The sequence below is a fragment of the Colias eurytheme genome, chromosome 32 (genome assembly GCF_061535395.1).
Source record: "Colias eurytheme isolate Ceu_HAF_F1 chromosome 32, ilColEury1 Martin Lab GWU primary, whole genome shotgun sequence".
Taxonomy (NCBI): Eukaryota; Metazoa; Arthropoda; class Insecta; order Lepidoptera; family Pieridae; genus Colias; species Colias eurytheme.
In genome coordinates this window covers 4,320,856-4,336,224 of record NC_143011.1, presented here as the reverse complement: position 1 = coordinate 4,336,224, position 15,369 = coordinate 4,320,856, and the positions used below count along the sequence as shown (strand labels likewise).

Here is a 15,369-nt window from a genome sequence, read left to right as displayed (position 1 = left end):
TATGAAAAAATTAAGCACAGATTTGAAGGTGCCTTGGATGCAAATACGACTTTTAAAACTGTCAATTAATGTCAATTGCGCGGCAAATTTGTATTTTTTTTTTCTTTTTGAAAATTTCATCATCTGTTGTTTTACAGTATTTTTCTATGAAAATATGTGCAGTTTACAATAAAAACTACGTATATCGAAACAATACAGCTTTGTCTGAATATTAAAATATTATGTTCTCAGTTCAATTACATTATTACTATTTTCGTACATTTCGATATCAGTTGAAAATATTGTATATTTAGGAACAGAAGTGGGAATGAAATAAAAAACACAACGTTACAATTATTTACAAAACTCGTTAATAACTTTATTAACACTAATACCATTTAAATTTAAAACCAAGAACACGAAATACAAAATACAAAATTATAAAATAATTTTACACTAATTCCACAATAATTTCTTTAAACATTACAGTAAAAAAATCTTATACAAAGGAAAATAACTAGGCAGTTGACTTCACAAACGGGCAGAGTTGTAGTATGTCAATTGACTCGCGACGAATGGTGCCGCGAATGAGCGCGCCAGCGCTTTTATCTGCAATCCGCCACCACTTGTCATCCCCTCTATTGGCGCTGTTTTAGTTTTTGTCTAACACGGCCTCTCCTGACTGGAGGACGTCCTCGTTCTCCTTTGTTTTATGCGGAGAAGTACAGGCTCCTCTCGAAGTGCCTGATGCAGGTTCAACAACAACGACTGGGTCATTTGTGGACTCCTCATCTTCAATACTGGCAGCATCTGGGAAGGATTAATGATAAGGTATTAGCAACTAATAAACATTACACTCCCCTTATAACAGGTAAGCGCAATACACAGAGAGGAAGCACTACGTTCGCTATCTCTGACACCAATGACAGTATAACATGGGCACAACGTTCGCGTATTATACTTTACGCATATAAAATAAAACGACCATATGACATAGGCACGACGTTAGCATATCATGAGTCCAAAACAAATGACGTATAACATAGGCACGACGTTAGCATATTATACGTTACGCATATAAAATAAAACGACCACATGACATAGGCACGACGTTAGCATATCATGAGTCCAAGACAAATGTATAACATAGGCACGACGTTAGCATATTATACATTACGCATATAAAATAAAACGACCACATGACATAGGCACGACGTTAGCTTATCATGAGTCCAAGACAATTGTATAGCATAGGCACGACGTTAGCATACTATACGTTACACATAGAAAATAAAACAACCACATGACATAGGCACGACGTTAGCTTATCATGAGTCCAAGGCAATTGTATAGCATAGGCACGACGTTAGCATACTATACGTTACACATAGAAAATAAAACAACCACATGACATAGGCACGACGTTAGCTTATCATGAGTCCAAGACAATTGTATAGCATAGGCACGACGTTAGCATACTATACGTTACACATAGAAAATAAAACAACCACATGACATAGGCACGACGTTAGCTTATCATGGGAAAACTATAATTTGTGACATAGGCACGTCGTTCGCTTATCACAAATTAGGGATCAGCTCACCCTCAAAAAACGCAGCACATGTCTCAGGAGTCCACTCCCCACGCCACGGCACCATGAATTCTGTCGCAGCTTGCGTCGATTTGCCATAAGAGCCCTCCAGTAACTGCAGCTCGTATCGACCGTGGGGAAGCGTTTTGACCACGCGATATGGGCCGCGCATACCCGAGTCGAGTTTGCCAGTTGTTTGAGCCTGTTTTATAACAAAAAGCAAAGAATTAATTTCAAATAACCGTGATGCCTTTCGGCTAGCATTCACAGTTTTGTCTTGCCAACGTTGGTTATATTTTTTTTAAACGCTCAGAAACACGTTGTCTACGCATTTCTTGTAATGCGTCGCGATTGGGACGAGAGCCTTCTAGTGCGATGTCACCAATGAGGTAACGTAAAACAGGTCACGCAGCTTTAATACCCACCAATAGATTCAGAGGTGAAAAGCTTGTAGTTTTCTGTTTTGTAATGTTCAGAACCAGCTGTAGTCGCCATATGACATCAGACCAATCATTTTGTCGGTGATTGCATTCTATACGAACCATGTTGAGTAAGGTTCGACAATAACGTTCAACCTGCCCGTTTGAATTATGCATCTCTGGTGTTATGAGATGCATGTCAATGCCCAAGTCAGTAAAAAGTTTTGTTATTTCTGAACTCTGAAACATTCGACCCCGATCTGCCACAAATAATTTTAGAGGTCCCAAACAAAGAGATAACATTATAAAAAAATATTTTTAATTCAGTGGAATCTTGACCAAACATAGGATACAAATTACAAAAGACAGTATTTGGAAAAATGTGCGTTTTTATGTGCTATACATATCAAACAATGGTCAATGTATTTTTTTTTACAAATAATAACACCAACCAGATAGTGTCTATAATTTTGCAAGGCCTTTACAACGGCTAAAGTTTCAAGTTTCCAGCTCATAGGAATGATACCTTGGCTCAGCACCTTGAGTTTGTTTACTGAAGTAACTCACCACCCGCTTATGCCCCTTTTCATGAACCTGAAGAAGCACTGCACCATATCCTATACAGCTGGCATCTATATGAACTTCAATAGGTAAAGCCGGATCATACATAGCTAACACAGGTTCACTGGTAAGATGAGAAATAATTACTTGGCGTGCTTCTTCTTGTTCACTACTCCAAATAAAAGGTACCCCTTTTTTCGTCAACTTTGTAATAGGCACAGCCTTTATAGCAAAGCCAGCTATGTAACGTCGAAAATAACTTGAACTGTCTGGTTTGTTTAACGGTCTTTGGAATCGGTGCTTCGACCAAAGCTTTAATCTTTTGACCACTCGGTCGTACCTGACCCTGACTAATCGTACGTCCCAAATATTCGATTTAAGTAGATAGAAAAGAGCATTTCTTTAAATTTATGGAAAACTCCGCGCTTGTAAGAGTTTTAAGAACTCTACGTAAAATCGACAAACCCTCCTCAACCGTACCGCTCATAATGAGGACATCATCGACGTAAACTAGGGCTTCACGATTTAATATATCGGTGCCAATGATGATTGGTGTATTCATCAATTTTGAACTAACTACGTGTAAATCTACTTCTAAAGTAATTTCATTAAACTCTATTGGTAAAGTGACAAAATAAGTCGATTCAATTTCCTGCCCACCAATACCACGCAAGATCCTAAATGCAGGCATTCGCGCACATTTCAAATGCTTTAATAATGATAAGGAAAATAATGATATACTAGAGCCGCTATCGATTAAGACATCGACTGGGATTCCCTGGATGACAGCTACAACAATCTTTATTCTTACTGTCCGGGTTTTCTTCGCAAAAATTAACATTGTTTGTATTACGTGCCTCCCGACTTTAATTTTGCAAAACACGCCTCAGTTTTATGGCCGGGCTTTTTGCAGAAATCACACAATACAGATTTATTCGAATTATTAATAGAAAAATATTTATGGTCATTACTTTGATTAGAAAGAATCGACTTAGCTTTTTTAGAACAATTTGATTGTGTATGACCATGTTGACCGCACAAGAAACATTTCTGTTCGTTAAATCGTCGTTTACGATTATTAACTACATGTTCAGATTTTAAAGAACGATCATAGCGCGACCTGTGATCAAAATGTCTGTTTGAGGAGGAATTGGATTTAACGTAAATTGAAAAGAATTCAACCAATTCATTTGTCGTTAGCTTTGCATTAATGGCTGCAGCGCGAATCTGCGGATCCGTAATCCCTCGTATTATTATTGCAGATATAAGTTCGTCACTTAACCCCCTAACAACACGCAACCTTAGAAGAGAGCGACGAGCATAGTCTGCATACGTTAGGTATTTATCAGAATTGGTACTCATAACGTCATATAAAATATTCGCGATATCAGGTTTCTTAGGACACAAAGGTTTAAATTCTTTTTTAAAATTGCTCCAACTACGGTCTGATGTTACCCATTCATTGAGCCAGGTCCTAGCATCTCCCTTTAAACAATTACCTATACGAGATAGACACTCATTATCATTCCATTGATTTATAACCTTAGCGCAATCGACCTCCTCACACCAGGTTTCTATATCGTTTATACTCGGATCAAAATTTGAAATGTAATAAGATTGGCTCAACCTCACCGTCGTATTGATTGATCGTATAGCATCAACAATACGATTAGTAGCGTTACGATCGCAGCCGACTGTGGCGCTCCCGGAATGTCCCGGTGAAGAAGGGACCGCCGACCCTGAGTGCGCCGCAGGCTCCGGATGCACAGCGACGGGCTCGACGATCCGTGACCTCGGCGGCGTTGTTGTCACACCGCCAGTGTTGGATCCTCGTCGTGACGGAGAAGAGTGACGTTCTTCTAACGACTTTAGTCTATCTGAAATTTGTTGCATTTGTTGTGTTAATGCATCGTTGAAAGGACTATACCGTCGTCGGCTGCGTATAGGAGGTGTAGCACTACGATTCCTAGAACGGCTTCGGTCTTTGTGCTTCTTATTAGGCATCTCGTACGTAATTTTTTTTTTTTTTTACAATGGAGGAAAATGTCGATACAAGGAAACGATAAAAATTAAATATGAAGAAAAAAAAACTATTAACTTAATATTTCGTTAACGTAAAGAAAAAAACTAAGTTGCGGGTACATTTAAAAAAGAATACGTATCGTACTATACAAAGGTGAAATAAGCGTAATTAAATCATATGCTGTAATTTTGTTAAACAAAACACATAAATCACAAAAGGTTTAAATAAATGCTTCAATTACTATACCAAAGCTGCTTTAAGCTATAAATTGATAAGAAGCTCGCTTCTCCTTAGATAGCAAATGATCGGAATATACTCACCAAAATTTTGCGTTATATACTTAGCCACACAACTACTATTTTAATTTCACTTAAACGAAACAATGAAAAGTTTATAAAGTATTATTGAGGGTAATTTAAAAGTGTAATGAACTAATTCGTTTGAAGAGTCAAACTGCCATTTTCAGAAAGCAAACGGTTAAGGACGCGTGAGAATCACTATCCCTCTTCTGAATTTAGGAACAGAAGTGGGAATGAAATAAAAAACACAACACACCACTTTCCGATAACACGTTTTTGATCCAAAGACTGATTGTTTGAGTTGTGGCGGGTTTATTAGGTTTTTTAAAAGTTAGTATTAATCTATTGTCCTCCTCATTCCTCAAATGTTTTGTGACATTGATATAATCAGAAAGTGCAGTAGCGGGACAAATACTTATATTTTCTTTAAAGTATGGAAGTATAAGAAGGGGTTGATCTCTACCCGGAGCCGAAGTTTTTATCAAGTCTGTTATGAAAATCTTAGCTCCACTGTCTGAGAAATAAATATTATTAAGATTGATAAGGGATAAAGTTTGGACCCGCTGTGCTGTACACAGCGCAAGTAAAATTACTATTTTTTTAGTCAACTGCTCCAAATTAATGTTTATATTAGGAAACCAGCTTGAGATATGGTTCAAAACTAATTGTGGGTCCCAAGAATAATTATTGTATTTAGGATTACTGGGTTTCAATTTGAATGCTCCCTTTAGGAGTCGTTTTATGCATTCATCCGACCCGATATTATTTCCTAAGATTAAAGACAAGGCAGACCTGTGCGAGTTTAAAGTACCATATGAAGCCCCTTTGTTAAACTCATTTGTTAAAAACGATATAACTGTCGCTACTGTACTTTCAAAATTGGAAATATTTCTATCTAGACAAAATTGCCACCATAGTTTATAAGTTACGTTATATTGCTTCTTAGTGTTACTGGAAAGCGATGCCAACATTAGTTCGACAGCTTCCGATGGGATGTTTCTCCGTAAGAAGGCTTCGCGGAGAGCCTCGCTGCAGCCAGCGTAAGGTGTGAGTGCAGTGGGTGCGACAGGTGACTGAAATGAGAATGCGTTAGATTCGTATCTGCTTTAAACTTGGAACCCCTACCCTTTACGAGAAAGCTCCGCCAAATGACTTCTCATTTCTTTGCTTTTAGGGGGGGGGGGGGGGGCAATAAATGAAATGTACAGACTATACGGCTTTTAAAATATAAGTCTGGTAAGCGAACTAAACTTTGCTGGTTTAGTTCTTGCTATATCGCTATCCGTGCCTGCTTCTCGTGTTTACGGGTGAATTAAGTTTATCAATAGTCATAAATGCAATGCTATACAGAGGATATACTGCATTTAAAACATGACAAAGTCTGGTAAGCGAACTAAACTTTGCTAGTTTAGTTCTTGCTATATCGCTGTCCGTGGCTGCCTCGCGTGTTTACGGATGAATAAAGTAATGTCCTGTCTTCGCATCCACAGCTAACTGTCCTATACTGTCATAATCTTAACACAGATTCATTCGACATAGCTCCCCACGAGCTCAGTTCTTCATTTTTGCACTCGCACAACTGTGGACAACACAAGAGCAATGCCTCCATTGGTAGCAGTTACAATCAAGGGCTAGCAAGGCAGGCTAGCCATATTACGGATGTTGGAACAACCGACTATATTTAGGGCAATTTTCTTTGTACAGTGTAACGTTTAGACTGTCGTAGCATTCCTACGGAACAAAGATGGGATCAGATCTGCATCCTTAATGAAGTTTATCGAAAGGAGATACTTTCAGACGACGATAGTATTCAAAATCCACCATATTCCTGAACATAATAATGCATAGTTAAGCTTATAATCTCTCTTGCCATTATCCTGCAGCAGAATTCCTTGGCGATAATTTGTTCTCGTTAGAACGAGCGAGGTTGTTACGATAATATGAGAAATCCTGTCAGTTAGAGACCTGAACGACGCGATAGAGTACCGCTATTTCAGTAGTAGTAGCACCTAGAAGGGTGAAGGTATTCTGGAAAGCGGAACTGAAGGCCCGGTCGGCAGCACCAGCCACCTAATAGACAGTGTTCAGTGCTGCACCACTATAATCTGCAAAATGACTCTGACGGTATGAAAATGTACCTACCGTACACGAACGTACATTTTCAAAATATCAAATGATATAGTTGGAATAAAAATCCTATTTGCCTCCGTCTACCCAAAAGACATACGGAGTAGCTAGTAGTAGTTGGTTGAATTAGAATAAAGTACCTATAGTTAAAATCCTTTGTTACTGACTGGATAAATTTGGCTCTTTTCCTATCTGACGTTCATATAGCTGTTGACTGCCTAGTGTTATGCACAAACACAATTGAGTATTTGAATAAAAAAAAATTATTGATTTTTTTTATGTATTTTGAAACTTTATTATTAATAATATTGATATTTAATACAAATAACTTCAAAAACATTTTTTTCCGTTAATTATAAGCAATTAAAAATTGATGAAATTTAAATTAGAATCACGTGACTACAAACGCGCCATGACTGGTCACCATATAGTTGTGACGTCATAATGTTATAACGTTTACGGCTATTACAATAATATTGATTTATTGCTAAGATACGATTTGTTTGTTGGTTCCGAATTAGTTAGTTAGTTACGAAAATAATATTCTTGATGTTGATATATTTATGATCACCGATTTTTGTCAGGAGTTGCCTTTGTAGTATTCGTACATAATGGTACAAAACGATAACTTTTGAGGTTCGCCATTTTTAATATAAATTTAAATAATATAATTAAAATTAATATAATTAATATGTAATTTAATAATGACAACAAAATTAAATAGATCAAAACCCTGTATTTATTATTAACACGCTTTTATTAGCTTCATCTGTATGTTTGTATGTAACCGACTCCTTTCGAAGTTTCGACCCGATTTTGACCCACTTAAAACCGACGGGTTTTGTTCTATCAAGGTCCGATGACAATACAATAATATCATAAATTTATCCTTTTATACTGATAAGGATCGCCAGGATCAGCTTAAAACATATGTTTGTAAGTAACCAATTCTCCTTTCGATTCGATTTAGACCCACTATAAACCGACGGATTTAATTTAAATTTTGTATACTTATAAAAACCCGGTAACAATACAATAATTTCATGAATTTATCTTATTATCCTGTTTAGTTTTTCAAACTACAATACATATTTATTTTTCTATCAACTGCAATGAGTGAAAACTAACATTATGACGTCACACGCATTCGGGTGACGCTTCGGGAGTTGTCGGCGTGTCTTCGGTACTGGATTCAAAGACTAATTTTTATTTTGAAATAACTTTTGAATTATTGCAAAAAAAATAAAAATAAAAACAGTTTTGTTATAAAACTAATATATGATCTTTCCATTTATCACAAAAAAATTTTTCATTCAAATACTCAATTATTATAAATAAGTCAGCCCGAGGCTTTCGGTATATAAGTTCTGATGTAAATCATAATTATATTTTAAAACCGAATTGATTAAAAGTAACGTACTTGGCTGTAGTAATTGCAGTTTTGGGACACAGATAAGCTCCTTATCATTTTAGTCTCTTGAGTTCAGTATATTTGTTTCCAGTACAGAGTTTATGACCTATCAGTTTTAAATAAATAATTCATGCATTGTACTGAAAGTACTAGCCATGTTTAGATTATGATTGGTGGCGTTGGCTCTAAACATTAATAGATACCGCACGGTTTGGTTGGATGTTAAAAATCTGTATTATAATTAAAACCGTTTACCTGTTTTGATATTTTATTGCCTTATTCAAGGGGTGACCTTTTAAATTTATTTCTGACCCCAAAAGTAAGGACCAAGGTCTCTTCTTGTCCGGTTGGGTTAATACTGTGTGAGTTGAGACAGGTGGCAATTCTATGTTAAGATGGTTCAATTGTGCTTCTGCAGAGTTCTAATTGAATAAATAAAGGTTTGAGTTTGAGGTATTTTTGCCTCGTCGGGATCAGCTGTTGCTTCATTTTGTAAGTAACATCTAAATGCGTAATTGAAAGTCGTTACTGGCGCTTTCGCAGATTTACGCTAAAGATAGTGGAAATTGTAGTAACTTTAACTTTTCAAGCCCAAAAGGTTAACTAAGGTACACTTGAACCAATCTCATAAGTTCTAATACTTTTAATCATTATGATTAAAAAAATACTGTAAAACAACAGATGATGAAATTTTCAAAAAGAAAAAAAAATACAAATTTGCCGCGCAATCGACATTAATTGACAGTTCTAAAAGTTTGTACCTATAGGTAATATTAATAGAAATAATTATCGAGATTTAAATGGCTCTACACGAGATTTATTTTGTTTTTTTTATTACTATACTTCATAAAGACACAATTAACTCGTACCTACTCGTAATACGATACCTTGGAGTTGGAGTGAAAATATTGTTTGTAATAATTTGGCTAGGTAACTAATTATTGAAATGAAAATAATAATTAGAAAAATGCATTGTGAAACCGTTTTAAGCAAAAAACGTTTCGATAAACGTAAGTAATTTTATAAGTACCCTCGATAACAATACTTTTTGCAATATCACGCGACACTCCATCGTATCGCATTCAAAATTGGGAATCGGAGTGCGAGGATCTGTGGGTCATGACTGAGGTATTGTTAAATGGTAAGACAATTAAGTTAGCTATTTATATATAATATAACGACTTATGCCCTTATGCACTATGTTCATAATCGCACAACACGACTTATATTATTGCCAGTTTTGGTTTTATAGAAATGATGTGACTTATTATGCTTGAAATTTGTGTACTTTATGACTCAATTGAGGCTTTTTAGTGGAAAAACTATGCACGTAGCTTGAAAAACGAATGAAATCAACGGGTTTTTTTATCGTTATTAGATAATAAAAACAAAACATCATTTAGGTATTTATGCATTTAACCCTAGAAGTCCAATCTACGTAAATTTGACGTATGAACTCTTCTATATTTACCATCGAATCGCTGCAAAATCCAGAATCAACTCATTAGCCGTCGAGACCTAGCAGTACATAGTTGGCTCATCCATGTAAATTCCGCCATTTGGTTGTAAAGAGGATGTTGTGCGTCATTTTGACGTATAATTGGGCTTTTCGTAACTTTTAAAATTGTTTCAAATTTTTATTTTGTGATTTATTTGAATGATTTTTTTCCAAGTCACGTTTCACATGATATCTATAACTATTGTCCTAGTGAATCATTTTCACTATCGTCGAATCAATTTAAAATTCGATCAAGTGCGTTCCGTTTCGGAACGCCACAGATAATAAAATATAGATAATAAAAGTGGCAACGCCACAATGTCATGGTGGTATACATTGAGGATACAAAGAGATAAGAGAAGCCCGAAAACCATATTCCTGTATGTTCAGTTAATACAGGAAAAGTTATAGGTGGTCAGTGGCGATATTTTACGGCATGATATAGAATTTTAACAATTTCTATATCATATAATATCAAAATAATGTAGATAAATGCTAATGCTTCCTTCTAGGGAAGCGCGCTCCATCATAGGCCACATCTCAGCTTACCATTAGGCGAGATCGTGGTCAAGCGCTTCCCTATCACACAATAAAAAATAAAAAAAATAAATAAATAAAATACAATGAGCCGCAAAGATTTTATGAAAAAATTAAGCACAGATTTGAAGGTGCCTTGGATGCAAATACGACTTGTGGCACGCACTTTGAAGAGACTCTACGTGACAATAGCCCAATTTTTTCAAAATATGTGGTACCAGAGTATCCATAAAATGTTTACGAAAATGCAGGACCAAAGTCGAGAAAATATCTTTTGTATATTATTTTGTAGTTTTTAATATTAACATCCTTCTTGACTTTTTGTGGCATAGAATTAAGTATAGTGGGTAATAAGAAATTAGCCGTACGCTTCCCATAAAGATTGTGTACTTTAGGAATAATTAATTTTTTATTAGTTATTTGTCTGGTAGCAAACTGATGCGAAATGGGATTTTGAAAGTTTATGTTATGAAATTGTTCTATGAGAAAAATCTTTTGAAACATTTGTCTTATTGGCAGTACATTACAATAGCTAAATAGTTCGAGAGGTTTATCTTTAAACTTGTTTTTAATATTAATAGGTACAATTTTTTTTATTAGTCTTAGTTGTAAATTTATGATTCTATCAATGTAAGTATTAAATGTACGTCCATAACTTGTGATACCGTATTGTATTATTGATTCTGCCAATGATCTATAGATACCGAGAAGAATTTTGTATGGTACTTTATTTCTGATGATATATAATTTTGAGAGTATGGCCCTAAGTTTATCACACAGATGGTCTATATGATGGTTCCAATTAAATCTGTTATCAACAATCAGTCCTAAGTAAGTATAATAAGGCACTTGGTCCACACATTCACACGAGCAGTCCGGGTTATAATATGTAGCTTTGTGAAGACATACGTGATTGTGTGCCGTGATTTTAAAATTATTAAAGTTTTTCAAATGACTCGAGTGTACATGTACTATTTTTGTTTTCTTAACATTTATGACAAGACCCGCATCGTGCGACCACATTAGGATACGCGTAAAATCTTCCTGTAACTGTTGAGCTGCAGTATTAATATTTTTGTCTGAGGCTATTAGACAGGTGTCATCAGCATATTGATAGATAGAACAGTGGTTGATGACATGTTCCATATCATTTACATACGCCAAGTACAATAAAGGTCCTAACACCGAGCCCTGTGCTGTACCCTCGGTGATGGTCATTTCATTGCTCATTTCATCGCCTACTTTAACACGAAATTTTCTATTAGCAAGATAATCTTTAAACCATCCCAGAAGAGGTCCACGGATACCGGAGTTGTCTAGTTTGTGTATAAGAGTGTCATGCCTGAGTGTATCGAATGCCCTACTATAATCGATAAATAATAGCAGTACATGTTTTTTGTTATCGAGACATGAGTTTACTTCATCTGTAAATTTTGACAAAAGTTGTGAAGTTGACTTACACGGTTGAAATCCAAATTGAGAGACAGATAAAATTTTATTTTCGGCATAGAAATTCTGCATTTGTTCGGCTATAAATTTTTCCACGATTTTGTCTAATACCGGAAGAATGGTAATCGGGCGATAATTTTCATACTCACTTCGCGTACCCTTTTTGTGAATAGGTCGGATTATTCCAGTTTTTAACTCTAAAGGATATTTAGCATTAACAATAGATGCATTAATAAATTTAACTATAATATCTACGATTTTAGTGCATATATTTTTTATGTCAATACATCGAATGTTGTCGAATCCGGGAGCTTTATTGATATTAAGTTTTTTGTTGTTAGCTTTTTTAAGTAGCATTGATTTATTTTGTGGATAATAATAATCATTTTCACATAATAGACGCTTATTGCATTTAGGAATGATTTTTTTAATACTATAATAAAATTCTTGTGCAAAATTATTAGCAATTGTTTTAATGTCTATGTTATTTTTATGAAATGCTTTTAAGATACAGTTGTCTATTGAATTTTTGCAGCGACCTGTTAATGAATTCAAAATTTGCCATAAAGCGTGACTATTGTTGTAGTTTTGATTAATTTGATTATGATAGTAATTATTTCTTGATTTTTCTATGAATTTACGCGTTTTATTACGTAATTTATTGTATTTTAATCGAAGTATTTTATTAGTCGGGTCATTTTTCCAGTCAATAAAAGATAAATCTTTTTTTTCACACATAGTTTTTATGGTGCTAGTAATCCAAGGATCTTTGTTTCTTTTACTTGATGTTGAAATTATTTGTTCAAATTGTGATTGATTATAACAATTTTGGATGGTATTTTTTAAGTTATCATATAATTTATATGGACACTCTGTATTCGTAAAATCATCCCAGCTAACATGATCAAGCAAATTATTAAGTTTATTGTTATCTATTTTTCGAATGACTTTAACGTCACCCTGTACATGTGCTAATGATTGTCCAATGCACGACAATACGATCATACGGTGATCAGCCATTGCAGTGCCGAGCGCGCCCGAGTACAGGTCTAACAATTGCGTCCTTACAAAAATGTGATCGATTACGCTACGCGTTATTATTTGGTTTCTTATTTCAATTCTTGTATAATCGGTTATAACACTTGTTAGACCGCACTCGGCCATGCTATTTATGTAAAAATCTTGAATGTTACCCTTTATTTTTATATCTATGTTCATGTCTCCTAAAACAAAAATATCTAAGTGTTTAAAAGGTTTACTAGATAAAAGATCCTTTATCTCCCTTACGAACAAGTATTTACTTTCGTTGGGTGGCCTATATATTGCACAAATTGTTGCAACGTATTTGTGATTAGTCGTTAAATGACCTATGATTGATTCACAGTGATTTAAAGTGTGATGTTTGAATGTAAATACGTGAACGTTCCGTATGTATATTATAATACCGCCACCTTTTTTATTCTTACGTAACTTTTTGTGCATTATATAGCCATTTACATTGAACATATTTGCGATATTATCTTTAATGTTTACTTCAGTTAATATGAGAATATCTATTGGTGAACATGAACTGTTTATTAATTCTAAAACATAACAAAAATTTTTAATTAGTGATCTTACATTTATATGGACTAAATTTAACTTAAATTGAGATTTCGCTAACGATGGAACATTTTTACAAAATGAGTTATATGTACTACAATTAAAAAGTTCTAAATTATTGCTTGGGATATTCGACTGAACTATGGTGACCTACATAAAATACTACATCTATTACCGCCGATGATGTGCTGGTGCTGCCTGGTTGAGGAGATTTTCAATGTCTGTTTCGCTTCTGATCACAATAGGTTTATTATTCTCTGATTTACGGATTAATATATTCCCATTCTGGAACCACACATATTTATAATTTGGTGTTAATTTTTGCTTAGCTTGCCACAGCAGGGTTTTATTCGCTTTAGTTAGGGCTTTGCGTACTATCACTTTGGTTTTAGCTGCTGGTACTGCTTCATCACATACCACCTGTCCCACAAGTACCTCTCTGCGTCTGGAAGCACGTACCCACATATTACATAATTCCTCCTGTTTGAACTCCAGTTGAATACATCCATCCTGTCCGTTTCTTCCTTCCAGGCGCTTCACGTTGGAGATTCCTTCTTTGGTTAGATTTAGGTTATCAGCTAACTTGTTACATAAGTCATTAAGGTCTTCATTAGGACGAGACGGAATGTTGGCAACTTCTATGACGGTATCCAGACGCTGCTGTTCCATATAGCGCACGTGTTGTTTTAATGCATTTATTTCTAGATCGAGGTGTGATTTTTCGTTTTTGAGGTTAGTATATTTTTTCTCTAGCTCTTTTATTTGTTTATTTTGGGCTTCAACAGTTCTTGTTAGTTCGTCGATTTTGTCACAGCAGAAGCTTAACGATGTTTCGATGGGCTGAAGCTCCTTCTTAAGTATTCTTTTCATTTCTAAAGTAATATCTTTTAGGAATTTGTTAGTATCTATACAACTTGTACCTTGGTTCCCTTCTGAAATAGTATCATCTTCTTCCTCCTCTAAAGGTATTATAAAAGATGATTTTTTGTGAGGCGAGTTAATTTGACAATCGTCACAGGTCCATTCCAGGCTCCCGGCGCCACGCAAGGCGGAGAGCTGTTTGGAGGACAGTCCAGTACATGATTGGGTTGCATGAACAACCTTTCCGCACTTGCTGCATTCCAATCCTGGTGTTCTTTTCGTTAGGCCCTTGTTACAGTTATCACACTTTGACATTGTAATTATTGCACGAGATGTATTGCACAGCAGAACCGGTCAGCGTAGCGGCGCGTATAAGACTCAAGTGTAGTACCTACTAAGAAAGTTCCCACCATAGGTTCACACGGTAACTCGTATATAAACAGTTTGTGCGTTATGCACAGTTAGTTAAGGGCTTGTCGGGACGCGGGTTGGTCGCATTAGGTCGAATATTAATTACATACGAATATATATATGTAGTTAACCTTTGCGTAGTTATTACATCTTTTATTACACCCGCACATAACAAGCCCCTACATTGGTGACCCCCGACGAAAAGTGAACATTATTATAGTGAATTGCATAGATTTCGTTTGTGTGATTATTTAATTTATTGATTAAATAAAAATTTAATTCAAAATGAATCCGGCAGTTCCAGTTAGAGCAGTTTCGTCGGTACAGTTAAACCTTCTCGAGCAGTTAGCACAATTAAAGCAGCGGGTAAACCAGCTGGAATGTGCAGGCTCGAGAGGCAGATCGTTTAGTGGTCGAAGGTATGGGAATCGCGCGCATCGCTCCGCATCCCGAAGTCGCGATCGTGCAGGGATATCAAAACAGAAAAATCCCAATTGGCTATGTTTTTTCATTACTGCTTTAAGCATATCGCCAGATTGTACTATCGTCAACCTTGTGCGTGGCAGAAGCAGCAGGAGAGCCGACTTTTAATAATTTTAC

At 35.6% G+C, this 15,369-nt stretch overlaps 1 protein-coding gene across 1 annotated transcript; it reads right to left on the bottom strand.

The window, feature by feature from the left end:
* Positions 1 to 333: 333 nt before the first annotated feature.
* LOC149895207 (uncharacterized) lies at positions 334 to 4,570 on the bottom strand. Its single transcript, XM_090119239.1, has one exon. The coding sequence runs from the start codon at positions 4,553 to 4,555 to the stop codon at positions 3,401 to 3,403; it is 1,155 nt and encodes a 384-aa protein (XP_089975365.1). The 5' UTR covers positions 4,556 to 4,570; the 3' UTR covers positions 334 to 3,400.
* Between the last annotated feature and the right edge of the window lie 10,799 nt (positions 4,571 to 15,369).